The 24,467-nt window shown below is 49.1% G+C and overlaps 3 protein-coding genes across 6 annotated transcripts in view; 1 reads left to right on the plus strand and 2 right to left on the minus strand.

Annotated features, from left to right (window-relative positions):
- shroom3 (shroom family member 3) overlaps positions 1-5,853 on the plus strand; it is a 36,977-nt gene extending 31,124 nt beyond the window's left edge. For 3 of the 4 annotated variants that reach the window (XM_079756144.1, XM_079756145.1, XM_079756146.1), the window contains 6 exons: positions 108-315; positions 925-1,073; positions 1,857-1,932; positions 2,136-2,301; positions 3,444-3,556; positions 4,598-5,853. In XM_079756144.1, the coding sequence (XP_079612270.1) occupies positions 108-315; positions 925-1,073; positions 1,857-1,932; positions 2,136-2,301; positions 3,444-3,556; positions 4,598-4,978 (1,093 nt within the window). In that variant the 3' untranslated portion in view covers positions 4,979-5,853. Of the gene's footprint in view, positions 1-107; positions 316-924; positions 1,074-1,856; positions 1,933-2,135; positions 2,302-2,659; positions 3,117-3,443; positions 3,557-4,597 lie in introns of those variants that run through there. The other variant, XM_079756147.1, reaches the window with a different exon arrangement.
- Positions 5,854-5,988: 135 nt separating this feature from the next.
- sowahb (sosondowah ankyrin repeat domain family member B) lies at positions 5,989-12,940 on the minus strand. The gene is made up of 5 exons (XM_079756148.1): positions 11,173-12,940; positions 9,352-9,639; positions 8,447-8,853; positions 8,150-8,331; positions 5,989-7,105 (listed from the first exon to the last, which is right to left on the minus strand). Exons 1-5 carry the CDS (start codon positions 12,911-12,913, stop codon positions 6,676-6,678), a joined length of 3,048 nt encoding a protein of 1,015 aa, XP_079612274.1. The 5' UTR covers positions 12,914-12,940; the 3' UTR covers positions 5,989-6,675.
- An 834-nt stretch (positions 12,941-13,774) lies between these two features.
- Positions 13,775-24,221, minus strand: ccni (cyclin I). Its single transcript, XM_079755286.1, has 10 exons — positions 24,015-24,221; positions 22,252-22,411; positions 19,726-19,860; positions 19,344-19,418; positions 19,060-19,200; positions 18,843-18,962; positions 17,566-17,667; positions 17,281-17,443; positions 15,786-15,919; positions 13,775-15,051 (listed from the first exon to the last, which is right to left on the minus strand). The coding sequence occupies exons 2-10, from the start codon at positions 22,363-22,365 to the stop codon at positions 14,848-14,850; spliced, it is 1,188 nt and encodes a 395-aa protein (XP_079611412.1). The 5' UTR covers positions 22,366-22,411; positions 24,015-24,221; the 3' UTR covers positions 13,775-14,847.
- Between the last annotated feature and the right edge of the window lie 246 nt (positions 24,222-24,467).

Raw genomic sequence — 24,467 nt, forward strand, 5'->3', positions numbered from 1 at the left:
TTGATGAAGTAATATGATTCTGAATTTGTCTAAAGATATTGTGTTGTATTTATAACTTTGATTATCATAATTTATTGTGTAATCTCATATGTTATTATTTCTTCCAGCTTTACTTGCAGTTTCCATGGAGACCATCCCTTAACCATGGCGACCACTGCCTCGGTCGGCCCGTCTCCTCATCCTGTCGCCTGCTCAGTCCCTGGGGAGATCATCTCCCAGGAGGCCCCGGAAAGCCTGGGGCTAAAGTACCAGCCTCTGCCCAGGAGAGAGCCCTCTGCCCATGAGCTGAGGGTTCAGGTCCTGCTGGGCCAGCTGGTATGTGGGATGTTTTTAATGATGTTTTGACGACTACCAGCTCCAAGTATCCGCTGGTCCCCACAATGATAGTAAAACACCTGGGGTGTGTGATAGCATGTTTCTATGGTCACTTATGAGGACGTCTGGTAATGAGCCAATTGTTTGTTACAGAGTGAGGTTGGCTTAGCTCAGGCGGTAGAGGGGGTAGTTCGATCCCCGGCTCCTCCTAACTGAGTGACACCTCACCCTAACTTGGTCCTACAGCGCTTGACTTGCATGGTTGACTCTGCCTTTTGTGTGTGAATGTGTGTGTGAACAGTTTTATGTCGCTTTGGATAAAAGGTTTACAGACACCTTCATACCTACCTGGTATATCCATGTTTTGGAGCACTTTGAAGTGGTTTCCCTGTTCTAAACTCTGTACTAAACTAAACTAATCTATCTGCCTGCACTCTGAAGCTAACAAGCTAATGGATTAGCATCCCGGTCAGCGGTGATAGCGATGCCCTGGGCATCGCGCTCCCCCCAGTGGGAGTCCGTCAGGGCGCCTCGTGTGTTTTGGGGGATGGGCCTCGAGGAGGCCTGTGTGGAGCGGTTCTCTCAACCTGTGGTTCCTCCTCACTGCAGGTGTCGAGGGAGCGCTCGCTGGCGCCCCTGCTGGACACCGTGGGGATTGAGAGGACCGTAGAGCTCATGGAGGAAGTGTTCCACGGCTCGGCATTGGCTGGTAGATCACCATGGCAACGCAAGGAGGGCAGCCTATGGGGCGAGCACAGGTAACGTCATCCTGAGAACGGAAGACCAGGAGCTTGGAGAGAGAGGCTCTCGAACCGGGCTGTTACTAAAGCTGCTGGGTGTTTAAAATACCTTTGTGTGTTAAAATGATGTTTGTGTGTTTACAAGACGCTTCTGTGTTAAAAAGAAGCTTGTGTGATTTGAAAGACGCTTGTGTGTTTAAAATATGTTTGTGCGTATAAAAGATGCTTGTGTGTTTAAAAGCTTTTCTCAATTCAATTCTGAAAATCATGCCTCGTTATGGCAACAACCATTAGCCATAACTAAACCAATAACTAGCTAAAGGCATTCAGAGTTTGGCATTTGAAGGCCATGGGTTTTCATGTGAACAAACAAGGCTTGATCGAGCTGCTTTGGACAAAAGCGTCTGCTGAATGCCCTAAATATAAATATATAATAAACATTGATGCTGAAAGTGATCCCTAATGATGCGATTATCTGCATAGTGATTTAGGATTGCTTGAATGGAAACAAACGTAAATGTGCAAGAGATTTGCAGAAACGTTGGTTGTTGACACATGAGCTTCCCGTTTTAACAACGATGTGCAAAGTTCAAGTTTCAGTGTGTAAACAATTGAGAACAACTCTAAAAGAGGCTTGTTTGAAAGAAGCGTGTGTTTGGTCAGGGAACACAGCAGCATCTTTCTGCAGACCTTGTCTTTAGTATGTTATACAGGACGTACTCACGATACATTGGGAATGATTACTAAAAGATCAATCGTCTAGTTTATTTGCGTAACATTAGTTTTACCCTCGCTCCTCAGAAGCCAAGATGGAGGATCCTGTGGCGGCCTGGAGACGGATCTAGATGACGAGGAGAAAGACCTTAACGTGACCAAGGTACGGACCAGACCCCCCAGGTCTGGCTAATCCTGGACACTGGTTCTGGTGTTAGCGTGTTGTAGACCCTGGTTCTAATGTTAGCGTGTTGCAGCCACTGGTTCTGGTGTTAGCGTGTTGCAGCCACTGGTTCTGGTGTTAGCGTGTTGCAGACACTGGTTCTGGTGTTAGCGTGACGTGACGTGGCGGCGTGTCTCCACCAGGTGGCGCTGTGTGCGGCCCTGAGGAGCAGTGTGGGGGCGCTGCAGGAGGAGAAGGAGGTGCTTCAGGAGGAGCTCCGGCAGCACCGGGCGCTGGGCGCCGGCCTGGAGGCCCTGGTCCAGGACCGCTGCCGGCCCAACGAGAGGGAGAAGTACCGCGTGTTCACAGGTACTGGGGCCGCAGACCCGGCACGCTCAGGGGCCACTACTACCATATTGCTTGTAGTATTTTAAATAATGCCAATCTATGCTTGCTATTACGCCTGTATCAGTGAATGAGCAGTTCCTTGATTATTATATTGTTTCTCCTGCAATCATTCTTAGAAATTAATCGTTCATTGGACTGATCAGCGTGTGATAATCCTCTCATCCCGTCGCAGTAATGACGCTACTGATCCAACATGAGCATGAAAACAACCGGCCCGCCACACAGTCACTTTACACTGGTGGCCCCCTTCCGTATCTAGTTTAATACCACTGCCTTAACCCCCTCCCCCCTGACGCTAACCCCTCCCCCTGGTCCTCAGGAGACCTGCAGAAGGTGGTCAACCTGCTGCTGTCCCTGACCTTTAACCCCTGACCCTAACCCCTCCCCCTGGTCCTCAGGAGACCTGCAGAAGGTGGTCAACCTGCTGCTGTCCCTGACCTTTAACCCCTGACCCTAACCCCTCCCCCTGGTCCTCAGGAGACCTGCAGAAGGTGGTCAACCTGCTGCTGTCCCTGACCTTTAACCCCTGACCCTAACCCCTCCCCCTGGTCCTCAGGAGACCTGCAGAAGGTGGTCAACCTGCTGCTGTCCCTGACCTTTAACCCCTGACCCTAACCCCTCCCCCTGGTCCTCAGGAGACCTGCAGAAGGTGGTCAACCTGCTGCTGTCCCTGACCTTTAACCCCTGACCCTAACCCCTCCCCCTGGTCCTCAGGAGACCTGCAGAAGGTGGTCAACCTGCTGCTGTCCCTGACCTTTAACCCCTGACCCTAACCCCTCCCCCTGGTCCTCAGGAGACCTGCAGAAGGTGGTCAACCTGCTGCTGTCCCTGACCTTTAACCCCTGACCCTAACCCCTGGTCCTCAGGAGACCTGCAGAAGGTGGTCAACCTGCTGCTGTCCCTGACCTTTAACCCCTGACCCTAACCCCTCCCCCTGGTCCTCAGGAGACCTGCAGAAGGTGGTCAACCTGCTGCTGTCCCTGACCTTTAACCCCTGACCCTAACCCCTCCCCCTGGTCCTCAGGAGACCTGCAGAAGGTGGTCAACCTGCTGCTGTCCCTGACCTTTAACCCCTGACCCTAACCCCTCCCCCTGGTCCTCAGGAGACCTGCAGAAGGTGGTCAACCTGCTGCTGTCCCTGTCGGGCCGCCTGGCCCGGACCGACGTCGCCCTGCACCACCTGGAGGACAGACAGGAGGACGACACGGGGGAGAGGGTGAGTCCGTCCGTCTGTCTGTCTGTCTGTCCGTCCGTCTGCACGGGTGAGAGGGTGAGTCTGTCCGTCTGTCTGTCCGTCTGTCTGTCTGTCTGTCCGTCCGTCTGTCTGTCCGTCTGTCTGTCTGCACGGGGGAGAGGGTGAGTCTGTCCGTCTGTCCGTCTGTCTGTCCGTCTGTCTGTCCGTCTGTCTGTCCGTCTGTCCGTCTGTACGTCTGTCTGTCTGTCTGTCCGTCTGTCTGTCCGTCTGTCTGTCTGTCCGTCTGTCTGTCTGTCTGTCCGTCTGTCTGTCCGTCTGTCTGTCCGTCCGTCCGTCTGTCTGTCCGTCTGTCTGTCTGTCTGTCTGTCTGTCTGTCCGTCTGTCCGTCTGTCTGTCTGTCTGTCTGTCCGTCTGTCCGTCTGCACGGGGGAGAGGGTGAGTGTCCTTCTGTCTCCCTGCCCCGGCTCCCCTCGCTCTGCGTCTCACACTTCCCTCCCCCCTCCCCCCCAGGCCCCCCTCCTCCTGAAGCTCTGTCTCCCCCCTCCCCTCCCCCAGGCCTCCCTCGTCCTGAAGCTCTGTCTCCCCCCTCCCCCCCAGGCCTCCCTCCTCCTGAAGCTCTGTCTCCCCCCTCCCCCCCAGGCCTCCCTCCTCCTGAAGCTCTGTCTCCCCCCTCCCCCCCAGGCCTCCCTCCTCCTGAAGCTCTGTCTCCCCCCTCCCCCCCAGGCCTCCCTCCTCCTGAAGCTCTGTCTCCCCCCCCCCTCCCCAGGCCTCCCTCCTCCTGAAGCTCTGTCTCCCCCCTCCCCTCCCCCAGGCCTCCCTCGTCCTGAAGCTCTGTCTCCCCCCTCCCCCCCAGGCCTCCCTCCTCCTGAAGCTCTGTCTCCCCCCTCCCCCCCAGGCCTCCCTCCTCCTGAAGCTCTGTCTCCCCCCTCCCCCCCAGGCCTCCCTCCTCCTGAAGCTCTGTCTCCCCCCTCCCCCCCAGGCCTCCCTCCTCCTGAAGCTCTGTCTCCCCCCTCCCCCCCAGGCCTCCCTCCTCCTGAAGCTCTGTCTCCCCCCTCCCCCCAGGCCTCCCTCGTCCTGAAGCGCTCCCAGCTGCTGTCCCAGAGGGAGGACGCCCGGGAGCTGAAGGACCACCTGGAGCGCCGGCAGCGGGTGGTCCGCTCGCTGCTGTCGGCCCGCCTGGGCCCCCCCCAGCTGCTGCTCTACGGCCAGCTGGTCAGCGCCACGCCCTCCCTGCTCATCCAACAGCGCCGCTTGGACGACCTCATCAGGCAAGGGGAGGAGCATCTGGTGCTGATCGAGGAGACCCTGCCCCCCCACCTGGCCGGGGAGCCCGATGCGTCCAGGGGGTATCAGCTGTGCTCCGGCCCCGCCCCCTTCCCCTCCCTAGCCACGCCCCAGGGCCACGCCTACGCAGACCGCGGCACCGCCGTGACGTCGCTGTGACTGCGCCGCGGACATTAATGGAGCGTTACGGGTTGCGGGCGTGACTTTGGCGGCGAAGATGGCCGGGCAGGACTGAAGGAGGACAAGAACTACTGACCATCGGAAACGTGAAGGAACGTATTTATAGTAGCTGCTCCTCATCACCCCTCTGCTCCTCCTCTCCCTGAGGGACAGCTCTTGGGCTCACCCTGACGGCTCCTTAATAAACCAATCCCTGTTCAGCAGCAGATCGAGCGGGGAGCGTGCTGATTGGTCGAGCAGGGAGCATGCGCACTCTTTTGTTTTTGACAGCCAGACGTGAGAATGAAATGAAGCCATCCGTTAAAAACTGTCATATCAGAGGCTTTGCCACACCAACCACTCTGCAGCAGCTTTCAGCACACACACACACACACACGCAAACACACACACCCAGCTTGCCTTATCGTCACCACAGTGGTGTAACACTGTTTTGTCGTGTAGTGTCGTTTCACCACAGATCAGAGTGTGTTTTGATGTACTGTACCGTGTGCTTTAAGAAGAGGCCACGACCTCCTTGTTCTACAAAATAAATCCGTTATCAAAGACAGGTTTCTCTTGCACCAGTGAATCTGAAAGGATGAGGACAAATCGATGTGTGTCAGTTGAGACCTAACTATTCATATTCTATTATCCAATTTAAAGTTATGGATACAGTATGTCATTTTATTTACATAATGATACTTTAAATGAAGCTTACCTTGAGAAGCCTGAAAATCGCTGGATCCCTCAGGCTCTGCCATTAGATATGGTCCCCAAAGGTCCTGGTACCGTGGTCAGGAGGAGTGATGAGTCTTCTGTACACTGAGATGGCTGAAGTAATCTGGTGTGGGGTTCTGTTTGACCGCCGTTGACATGACAGCGATGTTTCCAACACGGGCTGTCTGCTGGACAGCCTGCCATATGGTCTGATGTTATTAATTCCACATTTGATATAAAATATGTACTTTATTAATCCCAGATAAGATTAAATGTTCTTTATCTTTCACAGACAAGATGAAAAAAGTGCTTTATTTTTCTCAGACAAGATAATCACCACAGGGAATCACCACAGAAAATACATGACAGCAATCAAACGCAATTCAGAAATAGAACAATTAAAGAAATATAAAGGGCGAAAAATATAGAAGGTCTAAGAATATAGACATAAGGCACGGTTGCAGTGTTCAAATTGACATAGGTACATTTAACGAGCATGAGCGACCCCTCTTCCACACCAGAACAAACTGCTGAGCCAACAACCATATCAAACCCAACCGGAGAGACTGAGTGATAAAACCCACGAGTGGAAGAAGATCTCTAGTCTGTGCCTTGTGCTTCTCAACCTGATGCGTCGCTGTACTGATCACAGATCAGTCTCACTCTGTTTAGGGCGCTTTTGTTTTATAAAAGATGTTCATCAGGTCCGAACCCCTTCGTACAATGAAGCCATGAGACTTGTGGAGCAGGTTAGTCATGCATTCATGTTTTTATAATTCTTAAGGTCTCGTGTTGACTGTGGCACAAATGCCGGAATTAATACACACTAGTGAAACATGTCTTTTCTATGTGCAAACATTTCAATAATAAACATCACCTTTAACCAGAAGTTAGGAACAGTGAGCGTGATAATACTACAAGGTGCCCTCAACGTCATTATACTACATTTAGCTCTTTGGTCCTCCGGCCCCTCCCCGCAGCTAGACACACACGTCTGAGAGCTCCCTGAAGCGGAGCAGCGTCTTGTGTTTGAGGAACGCCGCAATCGACGTTGACCTCTTGACCCCGGTGGAGCCGGTGGTCAGAGGTCGTCTCTGAGGTCGGTCGGCGGAGGAGCATGAGGCGTGGTGGTGCAGAGTGCCCCTCCCCCCGGCCCCCTGCGGGGCCTGTCCCCCGGCCCTCCGCGGGGCCCCCAGGAGGTGCAGCAGGTCCGCGTGGGCCGGGGCCTCCAGGTACTGCCAGGCCCTCTTCCCGGCGGCGTCGCGGATCCGCGTGTCGGCGTGGAACTTGTGCACCAGGAGGCGGAGCATCTTCTTGTGTCCGTGCATGGCGGCCAGGTGGAGCGGGGTGAGGCCGCTCCACGACCTCACGTTGAACTCCAGGGTCAGGCCCGCCTTCAGCACCCCGTACCTAAAGGTCAGGGGTCACACGCTCCAATCAACTCAGGGGTGGGGTGGATAAATCAGTTGTCATGGGGACGATGGTGTGGTGTCGGTATGGTAATGGTATCATGGCAATGGTGTTGCCATAGTGATGGAATCTCAAGATGGTGTGGCGTTGTCCTGCGTGCTACAGTGAGGGTTTCAGTGCGTCCTAACAATTAATCCACCACCCCCTCCCTTGTCCCCCTTGCCTTCAATTTGGGAACATGTTTGGTTTCATTTCACTTCTTTCTTATATTTAAATTAATTAATTCAGACACATTTGCCGCCCTAGGCCATCGCCTAGGTCGCCTATGCCGATTGCCAGCCCTGGGTGATGGTGTTCTTATAGTGATTTTGTGATGGTTTCATATCTTATGGTCATGGTGATAGTGTGAAAGGGTCATGTGGTGGTGTAGTTTAATGCCGCCTTCACTTCAACGGTCAGAGTTTCCGGGAGGTTCGGAGGTTGGGACCTTAAGCTCGGAGGAAAGTGCTTTGAACACTCTGTTGGGTCGGAGTTTCGTGCGGAGGTAAAGCTACCCGAGTCCTTCGAGATCACGTCACAACAATGGCTGCCCATTTCATTGATAGACTAAAGTTAACTTGCAGCAAGCACTAAGAGGCGAACTTGTGGTCATAGTGATGGTGTGTTGTCACGGTGATGTGTTACCACAGCGTGTTGAGGACCCGGTGGTCATAGTGATGGTGTGTTGTCATGGTAATGTGTTACCAGAGCGTGTTGAGGACCCTGTGGTCCCAGTGATGGTGTGTTGTCATGGCGATGTGTTACCAGAGCGTGTTGAGGACCCTGTGGGCCTAGTGATGGTGTGTTGTCATGGTGATGCGTTACCAGAGCGTGTTGAGGACCCGGTGGTCGTAGTGATGGTGTGTTGTCATGGTGATGCGTTACCAGAGCGTGTTGAGGACCCTGTGGTCCTAGTGATGGTGTGTTGTCATGGTGATGTGTTACCAGAGCATGTTGAGGACCCTGTGGTCCTAGTGATGGTGTGTTGTCATGGTGATGTGTTACCAGAGCGTGTTGAGGACCCTGTGGTCTCCATGCTTGGCGATCCAGTGGAGGACGGTGAAGCCCGAGATGAAGTCGGGCCGCTGGAGCAGAGAGGGGTCGTCTCTGAACAGAGAGTAGACGTCAGGCCACGCCCCTGCCGCACCCTGCACCAGCCAGGAGTGCTCCCGGGACTCCAGAGGGACCTGGGGTACACACACACACACACACACACACACACACACACACACACACACAGATATATAGATAGGAGACGGAGATATATATTCATCATCTATATATTTTATATCTATATCGTACCTGGCGATGCCAATAGGAGGAGTTGTGTGGTCCATCCGTCCCCCTCCCTGCACCTCCTCCTCTGCCCTGCTCCTTACCCTCGGCCAGCTCCCCCATACTGGGGAAGCGTGGCGGCGTGGAGCTGGAGGAGGACAGCGAGGAGGTGGACAGGTTGTTGCCCAGGCTGAGGGAGGAGGAGAGGAGCTGGAGGCGTTTCTGCCGGGCCGCCGCCGCTCCTCCGCCTCCCACCCCCTGCACCTTCTCCTCCCCGGGGAAGGGGAGGTCCAGCCCCGCCCCCAAGCTCATACAGTTCCTGCTCCGCAGACGGCTGCTGACCCGCCTGGTGACCCCTGGACGTTTCCGTAGCAACGGGGGAGAGGCGGAGCCCCCACTCGACTCTGCCTCCTCCTGGTTGTCAAGGAGATTACCTGCGGACCGGAGAGCATGTGTCTGTCCCTTGTTTGCTGCTCACACCTTAATTACCGTGGTTACGGTAGTCCTGACTACCTCAACGATGGAGCTGGTTTAATAAACATCCAAACTCATTTCGTACGATTTATATATCACATTCACATAGCTCAGCAGGAACTCAGGAGGTTTGTCTGGTGACTGGAAGGTTGCTGGTTTAGGCCCCCTAATGAAACAGCAGGGGGTCTGCCCTGCAAGGGAACAGCCTGTCTCCCCCTTGCATGGCCGACACCCCCGTTGATGAATGAATGGATGAATGCCAGTACATGTGTTGTGATGCCATGTGTGTACGGTGGCGTCTAGGCCAAAGAAATCACAAGCAGAGCTTACTTAGCGGCTGCCCACACCCAACACATCCTTGCACAATAAAAAAAATCAATAAACAAGGAACCAGATCTGTACCCTACTTAGCGGTGAAGCCCAAAACAGCGCCCTGTATATGGAGGAAGGGAGCGTACCTGTGGAGCGGCGCCAGGAGGAGCCCTGGTCCTCCTCCAGGAGGTGACCCGTGGAGCGGCGCCAGGAGGAGCCCTGGTCCTCCTCCAGGAGGTGACCCGTGGAGCGGCGCCAGGAGGAGCCCTGGTCCTCCTCCAGGAGGTGGCCTGTGGAGCGGCGCCAGGAGGAGCCCTGGTCCTCCTCCAGGAGGTGGCCCGTGGAGTGGTGCCAGGGGGTGGTCGTCTTCTGCTCCGAGCGGTGCATCAGAGACAGGAGTCTGTTGACGTGGGCAACCTTGGCCCCCGCGTCACCTGGTGACATCACCATGTTAATACACAGAAGACAACTAAAGATATAGTACACACCATGTTAATACACAGAGGACAACTAAAGACATAGTACACACCATGTTAATACACAGAAGACAACTAAAGATATAGTACACACCATGTTAATACACAGAGGACAACTAAAGACATAGTACACACCATGTTAATACACAGAGGACAACTAAAGACATAGTACACACCATGTTAATACACAGAGGACAGCTAAAGACATAGTACACACCATGTTAATACACAGAGGACAGCTAAAGTTATAGTACACACCATGTTAATACACAGAGGACAGCTAAAGTTATAGTACACACCATGTTAATAAACAGAGGACAACTAAAGATATAGTACACACCATGTTAATACACAGAAGACAACTAAAGATATAGTACACACCATGTTAATACACAGAGGACAACTAAAGGTATAGTACACACCACGTTAATACACAGTAGTACACTGTAGTTATAGTATACACCATGTTAATACACAGTAGTAGACTGTAGTTATAGTACACACCATGTTAATACACAGTAGTAGACTGTAGTTATAGTACACACCATGTTAATACATGTTAGTAGTGCACATATAAGTAGAACAAACCCTGTTGAGGTGCTAAACGCGTGTTAACCGGTTTAACGTGTGTTTGCAATCATTGCCATCATCTTTGCAACATACATATTCATATTCAAAACATCAAGGAAATAGACTCATTTGAATAGAAGTTAACAATAACGATAAGAAAATAAAACAAATAAAATAATTTGAATGGTGAAACAATTAGGATACTATCTGGGCATAATGGAGCTAGTGTGCTAGCTCCATTATGCTCCATAAGTGCTACGGCATTACACACCGAAGCTAGGGCTTCACACAAACCTGTTTCTTGGAATCTCTCCCCTGTAATTTGGCATAATTGTGAAGACTTTTAAGCAGTATACTAGCAATTATAATGTTGGTAAACCTGTCCCCAAATTCTAATAGCAAAATGTATAAATAAGACGGTCGTTTGTCTATTATCAACTAGAGGACAGGAGCAGTAGCAGCTTGGGGTCAAGCAGGAGGGAACGGAAACTCATCTCTGAGGCCCTTCAGGTACACTGGTTTATCCTTTGACCCAGAGCTGCTTCAGCCGTTGCTTTAAGCAGCTTCTGTAGCTTACTACTCATGGAACCGTGGGTAGGATGTCGAGGAAGACCTTCTTGGGGTTGAGGGAACAATTGGAATGCACCCCTTGAAAAAGAGCAATGACTCATAAAGGAATGATACCATCATGATCGCTGTAAGGTCTAGCCCAACCTCTGCTCTCAGGGCTCTAGCTTTCTGTTCAACTCAAATCACCAAATGCACCCAGAGTTTAAGCCCCGCCCACAGGTGGACCCCCAGCGGAGCTCGGCCTGGTATCAGACGGAGCTCAGAGACGTAGACCACATACCCCCCGCCCCTCTCCCAGGCCTCCTTATCTCCCACCAAAGGTTGGACCTGCCGATCAACAGATGAGCGTACCGTGGCGGGCGCCCGGCTCCTCGTGGCTGCTGCTCCACTCCGCTCCTGAGGGGGAGCTGGAGGACAGGGGGGAGAGCCAGTCGCTGCAGGAGGACGAGGAGGGCAGGAGGAGGAGGCTGTCCTGGCTGGAGGAAAGCCCCGCTCCCAGGGCCCTTCCTGGGCCACGGCGGCCGGACCGCCTCGCCGTCCCCCCACTGGATTCTCCCGGACCCCCCCCGGGGCTCCCAGCACCAGACCCCCAGCCCGGACCCGGCTCCCCCACCTCCTGAACGTGGATGGTGGGGACAGAGTCGGACCCAGACCCCGGGGAACCGGAGAACCAACTGGAGGTCTGGGACGGAGGAGGAGGAGAGGGGGAGAGGAAGGGGGAGATGGTGGAGGAAGTGAGGGAGGGCAGGTTGGGAGGCTGAGAGGAGGGGAGGGAAGGGGTGAGGGAGGGGGGGACAGAGTAGGGGAGAGAGGAGTGGAGGGGGAAGGGGAAAGCGGGGGGGAGAGAGGGGAGGGAAGGGGTGAGGGCAGGGGGGAGGGAGGGGAGCATTGGGGGCTGAGAGGAGGGGAGGGAAGGGGTGAGGGAGGGGAGCGTTGGGGGCTGAATGGAGGGGAGGGCAGGGGGGAGAGAGTAGGGGAGGGAAGGGGGGAGGGCAGGAGGGAGAGAGGGAAGCGTTGGGGGCTGAGAGGAGAGGATGGTTCTCCTGTTGTCTTGAGGTCGAATAAGGGGAATTTCTCCTCCTGCTGAATCTGCTCTCATCGGATTCACCTCCGTCGCCTCCTCCTCCTCCTCTTCCTCCTCCTCATCATCACCATCCTGAGAGACGGCGGATTTGTAGCTTTTTCTGTATCGGGCACCGCGCGTTCTCACTTTAAGATCCGTGTTGTGATGAAGACCTTCGTGCTGACTGTGATGAAGACCTTCGTGCTGATTGTGATTAAGACCTTCGTGCCGATGAAGAATAGGAGACGGTTTTCCCTGCAGGTGATATTCCTCTAAATCGTGTCGAGGTCTCGTTTCTACAACACTTTGGACCACCGCCAGAGCTGGGTGGTTTTCAACTCTGGGGTCTACCGGCTTGTGTGGCCATGAGGCCGGGATCCTGAGCGGGTGTGTGGGGGCTGTGTTCCCGGGAGGTCCTGCCTGGGTCAGGTGGCGAACCGGTTCCTCTCGGCCGGGCGCCAGGCGACAGGCTGCAGGCTGGGGCACGTCGGGGGTGGAGGACAGGAGCGGTTTCTGCATCAGATTAAAGTTGGTCTCCACGTCGTTGTTGTTGTTGTTGTTGAGTATTATTCCAGCGGACACGAGAATCTGGCTTTCTGCTGCCTTTACCGGGTCTCCCTTGGGAGTGGGTGTTAGTCTCGGCTCACCGGGGGAAGGCAGCACCGGGGCCGGCGGCCGTAACGTCTTGCCTGGGGTTCGGTGAGCAGGGGAGCGACTTCTCGAGCCGGCCCCGGGGTCGCTCGCCTTCAACCCATCGGGGGTCCTAGACGAGCGGTCCCTGTTAGACGGGGTTACAGCATCCCTCGGAGCCCTGAACTTCCTCCTGAGGACAACATAGGAAACTCCCTCCAGTTGTTTGACGGTGGCGACGGAGTTAACAAACTTTTTGAAGTTGTCTCGGTGTCGCAGTCGGTCGTCATGGTCCCGGAGGAAGGGCCTGAAGTGTGCCAGCAGCTCCGCGTTCTTCACCGTGCCACCGCTGCCCCGGAGGAAGAGGAGTACCGAGGCCTCGCTGAGATCGGTGGCCATGCCCGGCTGCTAGCGAAGCTTTCAAAGGTTGAAATGTTCGGTTATGAGGGAGAAGAACTCCGCCCTCCGACTACACCTGCATACCTGCACCTCCGAGCCCGGATGTCACTTCCCCTCGTCTTATGTAATCATCAGAAGAATTACAACGTTTGATCAAAAAGGGGTTACAAAGAAGGGTGTTTTGTGGCAGACCTTATGTTTTATAATCTTCAACATCTATGCGATTTTGCCATCGGTTCTAAAATAAAACCGTAAAGTAAATAAAACAGGTGCAAAAGCTATGTTTGCCCAGTGGCGGACTCGTGCTTTTTGAAGGGCTGGGGTGGAATAACCCCCCCCCCCAAGACATAGAGCCCGATAGGGCATATCTATAATGCAGCATGTAGGCCTACGATTAAATCGATTTCCTCCTTGATTCAAATTCACATTATATATTTATGCGATCAAGATTATCAGTTTGACAACTGTTATGAATACACAGATTTAAAACTTTAAATGGTATGTGGGGAGAAGGTAGGGCATTGTGTAGGGGGCATTTCATATCCTCTACATTCAATATTGCTCATATAAAAGGACAATTCTAGCTTAAAAAGTTTGCGTCAAGTTAGTGTGGGTCATAGTGCCTTCCTGCAACTTTTAGCCATGAACTCATTTTCAAACATGTTAGTATTTAGGCTAAAACCGGCGGTTCACCTACACTTCAACAAACTACCTTCAAGGTGTCTTTTAGTTTCAGCGATGGGGAGCAAGGTAGAGGAACTTTTACATTTAACGCCATGTCACTTCATGAAAAAGAAAAAATACTTTATACATAAATAACACGCACACCGCACACACAAAGGGTCAGAGGCAGGTGGAGGGACACTTTTCTTTATTGGTATTGCGTGGGGGTGGTCGTCCCGGGGCAGCAGTCAGCTCACAGCTCAGACACTAGGGCCTTTTTTTTTTTTTTTTGCAATGTAATATCAGTTAAGTGAAAAGGTGAGGGGTTTGGTTACACCTCAGCCTGATGACAAGTCAACCACAGAAAGATCATAGTTTACATTCAACCAGCAGAGGGCGAGTGTGTCTTTATATTAGTATCTTATCAACAATGAAATTACACTTCAACAAGTATAATGCTTTAGACTATCAGGGCAATAAATGCGCACATTATCATTCAGACACACAAACATTCCTACATCGGTTAAAACAGTAGTTCATTTTAAATAGGTGAAACAGTTAAACATGCATGTAACATTTGAACAGGGAAGGGAAATGACACTACTATTAAAAGAGACAGGAGTGAAAGAAAGGAAAGCATGAATAAAACAAATAAAAACGTTTAGTTTACAGTGAGAAACGTAACATAAATCATATTGTGTTAGGCGCCAAACAATGCTGAGGGAAGTCAATTCTACTTTTTTTTAAAGGAACCTTTCTGCCTTTTTTTCCATACATATATATATATACTTTTTTTAGATATTTTGTTTTTGTGTTCACAAATAGGATTATTGAGAGTAGATTTTTGGTGGCCCTGTGCTTGGACTGTGAGGTGAACTGAAGCTGCCTCAGAACGTTGCTCCTCCGCTAGGAACCACCGAACACACACACCCGTTTGCTGGGACCCTAAAAGTACTGCAAGCCCCTCACGTTTCACCAGCAACGACCTTCAATTAACTAGACACTGCTAAACACTCACTGCTATCTAGCAACCAGTCACTGATAGTGGCTAGCCACAGCTAACTAGCATATACCATAGCTTCTTAAAGCAAGTCAGAGCTAGCCATGATGAGCCACAGCTAGTGATAAATGAGGTTGCGCTAACGGGGTCTAGAAGGGGCTTCAGATGTAGAGGGGTTACCCTAGGGTCTAGAGGGCGTGGCAGGTCATCTGAGCACTGCAAGGGTTTCAGTAAACAGAGTGTGTGGGAGCGGTGGTCTTCGCTTCCTCCACTAGGGGGCGGGGATGGGCTGCAGAGGCGGGCAGGGGGAGATGCTGCCTTCCTGTCTGGGCGCCAGGACACTGCATAAAGCCCGCCCCCGATCCTCCTCCTCTCCTCCTCCTGTTCCTCCTCGTCCGCCCACAGGGGGCTCAGACTCTTCGTTGTACAGACGTTTGATTCCATCGAAGAAGTCGTCCACCTCCATCACCTCCACCTGCACACAACGTACAGCAAGAAACAACTATCACACCGGTATAACCAGGAGGCAGTAAACACACACCAACCACACCACGAGTTACACTAGTGTAGCGGATACACACATACAACCAGAACAAGGTGCACTAGTATAACTATAACACACCATTTAAAGGAGTCAAGTCCCTTGCGTAACTAAACCAGTTAAAGGAGTTAAGTCCCTTGTGTTTAGAGTTACCAAACCAGTTAAAGGAGTAAGGTCCCTTGTGTAGAGTTACCAAACCAGTTAAGGGAGTTAAGTCCCTTGGGTAACTAAACCAGGTGAAGGAGTTAAGTCCCTTGCGTAACTAAACCAGGTGAAGGAGTTAAGTCCCTTGGGTAACTAAACCAGGTGAAGGAGTTAAGTCCCTTGCGTAACTAAACAAGGTAAAGGAGTTAAGTCTCTTGCGTAACTAAACCAGGTGAAGGAGTTAAGTCCCTTGGGTAACTAAACCAGGTGAAGGAGTTAAGTCCCTTGGGTAACTAAACCAGGTGAAGGAGTTAAGTCCCTTGGGTAACTAAACCAGGTGAAGGAGTTAAGTCTCTTTTGTAACTAAACCAGGTGAAGGAGTTAAGTCTCTTGTGTAACTAAACCAGGTGAAGGAGTTAAGTCCCTTGGGTAACTAAACCAGGTGAAGGAGTTAAGTCTCTTGTGTAACTAAACCAGGTGAAGGAGTTAAGTCTCTTGTGTAACTAAACCAGGTGAAGGAGTACCTTGCGTTTGGCAGAGGGCTTGCATCTCACGCTGAGGGTGTGCAGATGGGGGCGGTGGAGCTGGGCAGGTAGAAGAGGAGGGGAGGGGCTAGAGTGGGAGAGGGGGATCCCCGCCCCCTCGCTGGAGGCCGGGTCTGGAGACAGGAAACACTCATCAACACCCCAGGGAAGAACATACTTCCAGGAAAATATATTATCCATAGATAAGAAAAAACACAACGCATGTATGAAGCAGTACTCTCTTGTATTAGACAATACTACTTAAAAAGTATTCCCCCAGTCAGTACGTTAGCAGGCAGGGAAACCAGGAGAGAGTCTAACGCAGGGGTCAGCAACCTTTTCAACCTGCAGTGCCAGTTTTCCATTTTCTCGTTAATGAGTGTGCCTTAAGCAACAATATATTAAAAATTAAGCTGAATCATGACACAGCGACCAAAAACATTTCCAGGAGACCTGGAATTGTACTATTTCCATATAGTCTACAATCATGCATCAACATTTTAAATGTTTTTTTGGTTTTATGTTATATTTGCAACATGGGCTTACAAATTATAACTACATATGTCCCATCTTAAAACACCATTTTCAGAAACTCATTCAAAAACATCTTTGCACTGTGAGAAATGTAAAAAACGAGAATATATGAGAATGTTGGAACCATCCACATCAATATCTTTAAGAAATGTACAGCTTTGCAAAACCGTGTGAAGGCGATGCATACAGGCCACTTGCAACAATATTTGAAATATTTTCTTCTCTATTACTCACAACATAGGTTTAAAAACTATTAATTGATCCCATTTCAGAACAATGGTTTCTGTAACTAATTTAAACTTATTTGCACTGGGAGGAAATGCCCAAAACAGAATAAAGTGCAAAAAAAATCGGTAGTAATGATTATGCATTGTGCTGTGATTTTTTTAAAATAATAATAATAAAATAAAAATTAAAAATAAGTTTTATTTTTATTTTTTTTTACATGTGCCAATGATTATGCTGCCCCGTGCCAGTGGTGGCACACGTGCCTAGGGTTGCCGACCCCTGGTCTAATGCATATGAAGTGTAGAAACTCGACATGCTCTGGTTAATGCATCTGGGGTATTTCAGGTGAGTGTAATGTGAATATCTGACATGAGCACAGGGCAGACCAACTGCATAGGCAGCATTGGAACATGCTAGGCGCCCAAGATGCCTCAGGGGACGCACTACTCACGCCCCCATCACCTCAATAGATGCACCTCTCATAATTACATTAAACTGTCAAATTAAAGTGAAAAATATTCCTCTGATTCTGAATGTAGTCTAACTTTACAGCAAAGGACATCACTATGGGTATAATAACATTTGCTGGACACAAGGGGCACCATACATTCTTAAGCCTAAGGTACAATGAGAGCTAAGAACGGCTCTGTTCGCAGAGAATTTATAAACAAAACGAACCAAAACCGTGTTTCAACTAACAGATGAGGACAAAGTTAATGATGCGGTTCACTACCTTGTGTTGCGGTGGACAGAGCGGAGCCAGGGGCCGGGGCCCGGCGGGGGGGTTCCTGGCGGGGGTGGTAGATGTACAGCGTGTTGGGAGGGAGGGAAGCTCTCTGAGTGGAAAGACGACGGGACAACTGCTCTCTGCACCGGATCAACTCCCGGCTGTCCATCTGAGAGGGGACACAACAACCCACTGCTATATCCTACACCCTCAACAGACTGGACAGTGGGTTTGTCAAAAACATCTCAATAAGATTATAAGAAAACGTTATTCAGACAGACAGACAGGTACCTGGGCCTTGCTCAGCAGGTCTATGGTTAGTATCAGCCAATCAGAACAGCAGGATTCCAGCTCCAGGGAGATGAGAGACAGAGCTAGCATGGAACCGCGCACCTGGAATATACAGGGTATATACAGAAATTCTTAAGTTCAATTTAAGTTTAATTTCAGTACCTTTACAATTTTTTCTAATACCAGCACAACTTCATGCTGCAACTGAAGCGGCGTAAAGTAATGAAATGACTTTAAAAACTGCCCAACACAGAGAGACATACTGAGAGAAAGGCTCTGTGCAGTAAGGTGTGTGTGTGCGTGTGTGTACCTTTGAGTAGTTAGGCATAACAAACATTTTATAACTTGAACACTGGACTCAAAAATTGTTAGATTAATGTTATTTTACCGACTATAAGAATATAAATTAAGACAGAACAGATGGAGGGAGACAGTAGGTCATTAGTCAGTAATGATGTGTGATGTGTGAGCAATCAGAAAGAGGTGGCCATGAAGTAAGCACAGGTGTTATTAACATTAATGTTATCAACATTAATGAAGCTGACATACATTAAAGTAACTACCATAGGAGAGTACAGTATGTATTGAGGGGGAGTTGAAGCCTTGGCATCCGCAAATAAAACCCAGGAGACTCAGTATAACTGTCGAACCCCACGCTGCAAATCTGTGTCGCTTCGGATAAAAGTGTTTGCTAAAAGCCAGTCACTTTTACCTTTATATTATTCGTTTTTAAACAATATCTCAATGCGATTAGAAGACATAGGCTGGACATTTGAATGAAGACCTACGCATCAAAATTTGAACCAAGTTTTTCAATTAGGTTGTACCTTTGTGAATGTGTACTTGTTACAGTGTATACCTGTGTCAGTGTGTGTGTGTACTTGTTGTAGTGTGTACCTGTGTTAGTGTGTGAACTTGTTGTAGTGCGGACCTGTGTGAGTGTGTGTGTACTTGTTGTAGGGTGTACCTGTGTGAGTGTGTGTGTACTTGTAGTGTGTACCTGTGTGTGTGTGTAATTCTTGTATTGTGTACCTGAGTGAGTGTGTGTGTACTAGCTGTAGTGTGTACCTGAGTGAGTGTGTGTGTACTTGTTGTAGGGTGTACCTGTGTGAGTGTGTGTGTACTTGTAGTGTGTACCTGTGTGTGTGTGTAATTCTTGTATTGTGTACCTGAGTGAGTGTGTGTGTACTAGCTGTAGTGTGTACCTGAGTGAGTGTGTGTGTACTTGTTGTAGTGTGTACCTGTGTGAGTGTGTGTGTACTTGTTGTAGTGTGTACCTGTGTGAGTGTGTGGTCGGCCAGGCAGTGGTGTAGCCGGCGGGTGAGGAGGGAGAGGTGCTGAGAGCGACTGCCCCCCACCAGAACCATGGAGCCCCCACACACCAGCAGAGCATGGAACTATAAGGGGGGGGGGGGGGGGAGAGAGAATCATCATCATCATCACCATGACATCATCATCAGATACTGGACAGGAAGTGAGTAGCAGCGGACGTACGATCTGCAGGAAGTGGAGAGGCGTGGCAGTGTGGAGGTTCCAGTGCAGCTTGTCCAGGATGGCCCGCTCCATCCGCCGGATCTCAGAGACCGTACAGTCACAGCCGCTGGAGCCGGCGAGCACACTGAGGCAGGGCACGCACTGGAGACACACACACAAACACACAGAACGTACAGTCACAGCCGCTGGAGCCGGCGAGCACACTGATGCTGGGCACGCACTGGAGACACACACACACACATACAGAGAGACCCACATAGTGAAATCCGTTTCTGTGTGTGTACCTCATCTTCCTCGCAGGTCTTAGCAGCCAGGAAGAAGCAGGCGATGGCGATGCAGCGGAGGTACTTGGGGCGGGCCTAGAGAACAGACAGACAAACATCTTAACCAATATCAGCGCTCGGTCATGCCTTTGACTTGGACCACAGACCACCTGAGACCAACGTCTAGGTGTCCACCCAAGTAAAGGTTTCCAGATCCGGCTGTGCTGCCAAAGAGGGAAAAACTGTGGCTTGAAAATATGTGAAATCACTAATGCCGAGCAGAGCTACTCTAGCGCTAGCGTCTCTGGGTTCAGCTGCAGTGTTTACCTTGATGGGGCCTAGTAAGCGGTCCAGGATGCTAACGGCTAGCGCTAGCGTCCCTGGGTTCAGCTGCAGTGTTTACCTTGATGGGGCCTAGGAAGCGGTCCAGGATGCTAACGGCTAGCGCTAGCGTCTCTGGGTACAGCTGCAGACTGCCGTGGACCTCTGCCAGCCAGCGCACTGCCTCGTCTCTCTGGGCCGGGGAGATGTCTGTATCCTAGGAATCACACAAACAAACCACATCAAAACAAACACACAGCGTCAATACCAACAACAAAACAGCATAAGCACAAACAAATACTTCCACACAAACACGTGTTTCCGTTGGACATTAGCGCCGTTGTATTTGGCAAATTATATTTGGCGCCCCAGATGTAGAAACCTGTATCATAGGTTCCCACCCCTGCACCCCTCTCATTGTAATATTGTCATTATTGTCATTGGAGAATTACTGTGGAATATACTGATAACAAAATAGTGTTTTAGAGAGTAATAAAATATGCATGATGATTGGCTCCTATCTGTCTTTAGATGCAGCCAGCCTTAAGAGAAACAACAAGCGATACAAACCTTGTTGTATCACCATTCCTGCTGGGATCAATGCACCAGCTGAATCACTGATCACACTAGAACCTCTCTGTGCATAGCGTTAGATCACATCACCATCAACCAATGCCAACAAACAAATGCATGCGCAGTGGCACACCTGCTGGGAGAGCAGGAGCCTCTCTGCCACCTGGAGGGAGATCCATGTGTTCAGTTGGTTCACCCTGTCCTCATCAGGACCACAGGCTATGGTGGAACATTGCCCACCCTTACCGTAAGCTAGCATGTCCTGCTAGAAGCTAGCATGTATTTTTATAGGCTAACAAGCCTTGTATGGGTTGGTTTGGTTGTGATTGTTATAGGCTAACATGGCTTGTGTGGAGTGGTTTGGTTGTGATTGTTATAGGCTAACATGGTTTTGGTCTTGTTGAGGTTTTGCTGTGGTTTCAATGTACCAAAAGTTAATCATTACCTCCATAAATGTTCAGAGAATTGTTAACTCAAACTTATAACCGTTTCCAGCAACAACAACAAAACAATTGTAGCTGTGTATTGGTTCATTGGTTAAAATGATCCTTTCCAACACTTTCATGTTCATGGTGTGATGTGGTAGAGGGTTTCAGTTTGTCTGGAATGTGTAACAGCACACTAACAGTGGAGGTCAAAGATCAAAGAGCACTTGACCTTTTGAGGTAGGCTTCCCTGTAACTGGACACCCTATCAAACCTCGACTTTCCTTTTAAAACAATCAACTCTTAAAAACCCTTGTTCTCTGCGTCAGTTCAAACACAAAACCCACAGCAGGACAATCCATGTTCTTTAACAAAGAGCCTACACATGCAGGACTCACACAGAGTGAAGAACTGTGTCTACATTTACATTTGTAAGCTACACTGAGGGCTTGGAATGCTGTGAATCCACTGGACCGAAGAAATGAATCTGACCCGGTGAATGTGCCTTGCTGCTTTGCTAATACCCTGTAGCTACAGAAGACAGCTGACACTAGAACCGGTCGACTAGTGATAGTGTGTCAAGCCCAGTGTAAACAATAGAAGTCTGATTATTTGTAGCACTGGAGCTAACCCCAGAGCCAATAGGATTGGCCATCTAGCAGCTAACCTCAGAGCCAATAGGATTGGCCATCTAGCAGCTAAACCAAAAGCTAGTGGGCTATGCATCTAAACACAGAGCTAAGAGGCTAGGCCATGTAACACAAGAGATAGCCCCAGAGGTAATAGGCTAGACCATGTAGTAGCTAACCCCAGAGCTAACAGTCTAGGTCAAGTAGCAGCTAAATCCAGAGCTATTGGGCTAGGTTTTGTAGCAGCTTAATCCAGATCTCATATTGTAGGCCAATTAGAAGCTAAACCAAGAGCAAATATGCTCTGCCATGTAGCAGCTAAACCCAGAGCCAATATGATAGGCCATGTAGCAGCTAATGGTGTGTTCCAGATGCCTTGTACACCACCTGCACGAGTTGCTCTTGTGACGTTATTTCCTGGCTTGTAGCACTTATAGCGTTCCCGTTTTTCTTTTTGATTGTGTCATGTTATTGGCTAGTCATTGTTATTGTTAGCTACATTATCTTCTTTAGCAAACCAACTTGAAAATAAACAACACAATTTTACATTATTCATGGGTCATGTATTGCACACCGGCCAGACCGTGCAATGCATAAATTGGTGACCGGAATAAGGTAGCAATGTAATGAAGCGGGTTAGAGCATTTAAAATCAACATTAAAATTACCAACGTGGTACAAATACAAAGAAAATAAATCTCTTTACGGGTGCAGCCATTTTTAGTTGTCGAGTCGTACGGTTAGCCTCACTGAACTCGGTATACTCTCAGAATTCTGAGTGGAACCGACCAAAAGGGGGTGTTCCTCCGTGAAATGCCACAAGAAAGCTTGGCAATTTCCCCACTTGCAACTCATGCGAGTGGTCTACGAGGTATCTGGAACACATCATAAGGCCGACCCATACCTGTGTAAAGTGACCAATGAGATGGAGGCAGACCCTCATCTGTGTAAAGTGACCAATGAGAAGGAGGCAGACCCTCACCTGTGAGGAGGGCTTCTTTGGCACGTAGGCCTTCCACATCATGGCTTCCCTAGAGACTGCGTTCTCCAGAAGAGAACACAGCCTCTGGCGCTCCCAGGGTTCGGTAAATTTCATCTCTACCTATCCTGGTCGAGCCAACCTCCCCAGCAGATACAGCTACCTGCAGGTACAGAGAGAACACACACCATCAATACAGCACAGAGACACACCTGACATAAAGGATAATGTATACAGCAAGGGCTTCCAGGTGATGCCAGCCCCCTCAGCTTTGGGTCTTGGTCCTGCATCACCCTCCCAGGGTTTATAATAATGACAGGCTCTGAGTTTATTATGCAGGTCATATTGTGGCTACATAACTTATAAATAAAAATATACATTTGATTGATTAAAAAATATATATATATGTTTACAGAAGAAAATAGCGTCCATAGCTACGGTCTTATATTCTTAGCAGCATGTTGTAATACAGAAATAACAGACCACTGGATTAGAATCAAGTATTTTAAAAAGTGTAATCAAATAGAACTAAAACCTTACAAATACAGACTCAGTGGAAACACTTTATCACTAGGTTATGGGGGACCAGTATAGATAGACTCAAGGGAACCATTACACACCTAACAATACAATTAATATATTGCAAGGTGTCTCCGTACACCTTACGCCTCTGCTTTTGTAAACTCAGTAACGTTAATATAGAGTGTGTGTGTGTGTGTGTGTGTGTGTGTGTGTGTGTGTGTGTGTAAATGTTGCCTTCAGTGCTTATGTTTTTGTTCTCCACAGGTATGGTGGAGACATAGGGCATAATACCGTAGGACAATTTTATAATATGATCTTGACATTGGATTTAGTGTTTTTTTTTGGGTTGTATTATTGAGACTAAAACCCATTGCAGGCGCTTATCTGGTAACTGGCTTGAGAAAGTAAAATGATTGAACCGAAAGTACAGGGATTTAGAGACATAGGTTATGATACCATATTACAGATAAGGATTACAGAGGATAACAACAACGCATTATAGAACTAAGACTTTATGTGTAACCGTTAGTGGAGCTTCAAGAGACTATGAACCATAATAAAAATACAACAGTGTCTAAAGGAGACGATATATTACATTGAAATTCACATTACATTGATAAAGACAGGCTATAAACCCTTTTATACCTTAATTTCTTTATAAGTATGCACTAAATGATGTGTAAGCTACACTTGTGTAGGAGGGCTTTGAATATAGGGAAGAGAAAACATTTGAAGCCACTTCGATGAAGAAAACTAAGATGACGGAGAGAATCTACTCTCCGTCAATACAATATACCTTATCATAGTGTATACTAGGAACATAGTCTATATTAGGAATTAAAAGGTATTACATTTGTATTTGAGCAAAGTATAACAATATCAACTGTACAATATTATTTTAATTTAGGTCTACTTTAGGTCAAATCGCTAAACAGCAGGTGTAGCGGTAACTTGGCTTCGGCTATTACCCGGAACGAAACACTTCAGATGCAAATAACATTTTGTTGATAAAATATGAATATGCATACACATAGCTGTCAATCAATAACATTTAACAGTGTTTTATCTGTGTGTTTGTGAGGACAGCGGTGCTGGGTAAACGCAGGGACGTTTAAGATCCGTTTTATTTCAGGTACATAGACGGAGCCCTACCTCCCTAAAGAGCCTTACTGTGTCCAGGTCATAGACTGAGCCCTACCTCCCTCAAGAGCCGTACTGTGTCCAGATCATAGACGGAGCCTTACCTCCCCGGCGAAGCGGCGAAAACCACAGTTGGATTTCATCCGGTCCACACGATTTAAGAAAACAAAAGGGGTGAATTATGTTCCCGTTTTTCGGCTAATCTTCCATTTTGGCCTCCATGTTTCTCTTTATGGGGGAAAGGGGGAGTATTTTTTTTAATGGATATAAAAAAGAAGGGACGTCTGCGCCTACTTCCGACGAGGGGAAGACAGAAGACCCGCCCCTCAAACGCTCAGTTACACTCCGTTACCAAAGAGTGACTTCTCTGTACATCATACATAATAGACTCTCACATTCCATTCTATGCAAAGATAACTTGATTTAAAAAATATGAACATTTATTTATATGATTATTTTTATAAAATAAATAAATATATATATATATGTTAAAGCTGATTAAACTAGTAACTAGGCCATTTTTTGTATAAGGTCAATGGCACAACACAACGGAGGTT

The sequence above is a fragment of the Pollachius pollachius genome (assembly GCF_949987615.1).
Source record: "Pollachius pollachius genome assembly, chromosome: 18".
In the NCBI taxonomy this organism is placed as follows: domain Eukaryota; kingdom Metazoa; phylum Chordata; class Actinopteri; order Gadiformes; family Gadidae; genus Pollachius; species Pollachius pollachius.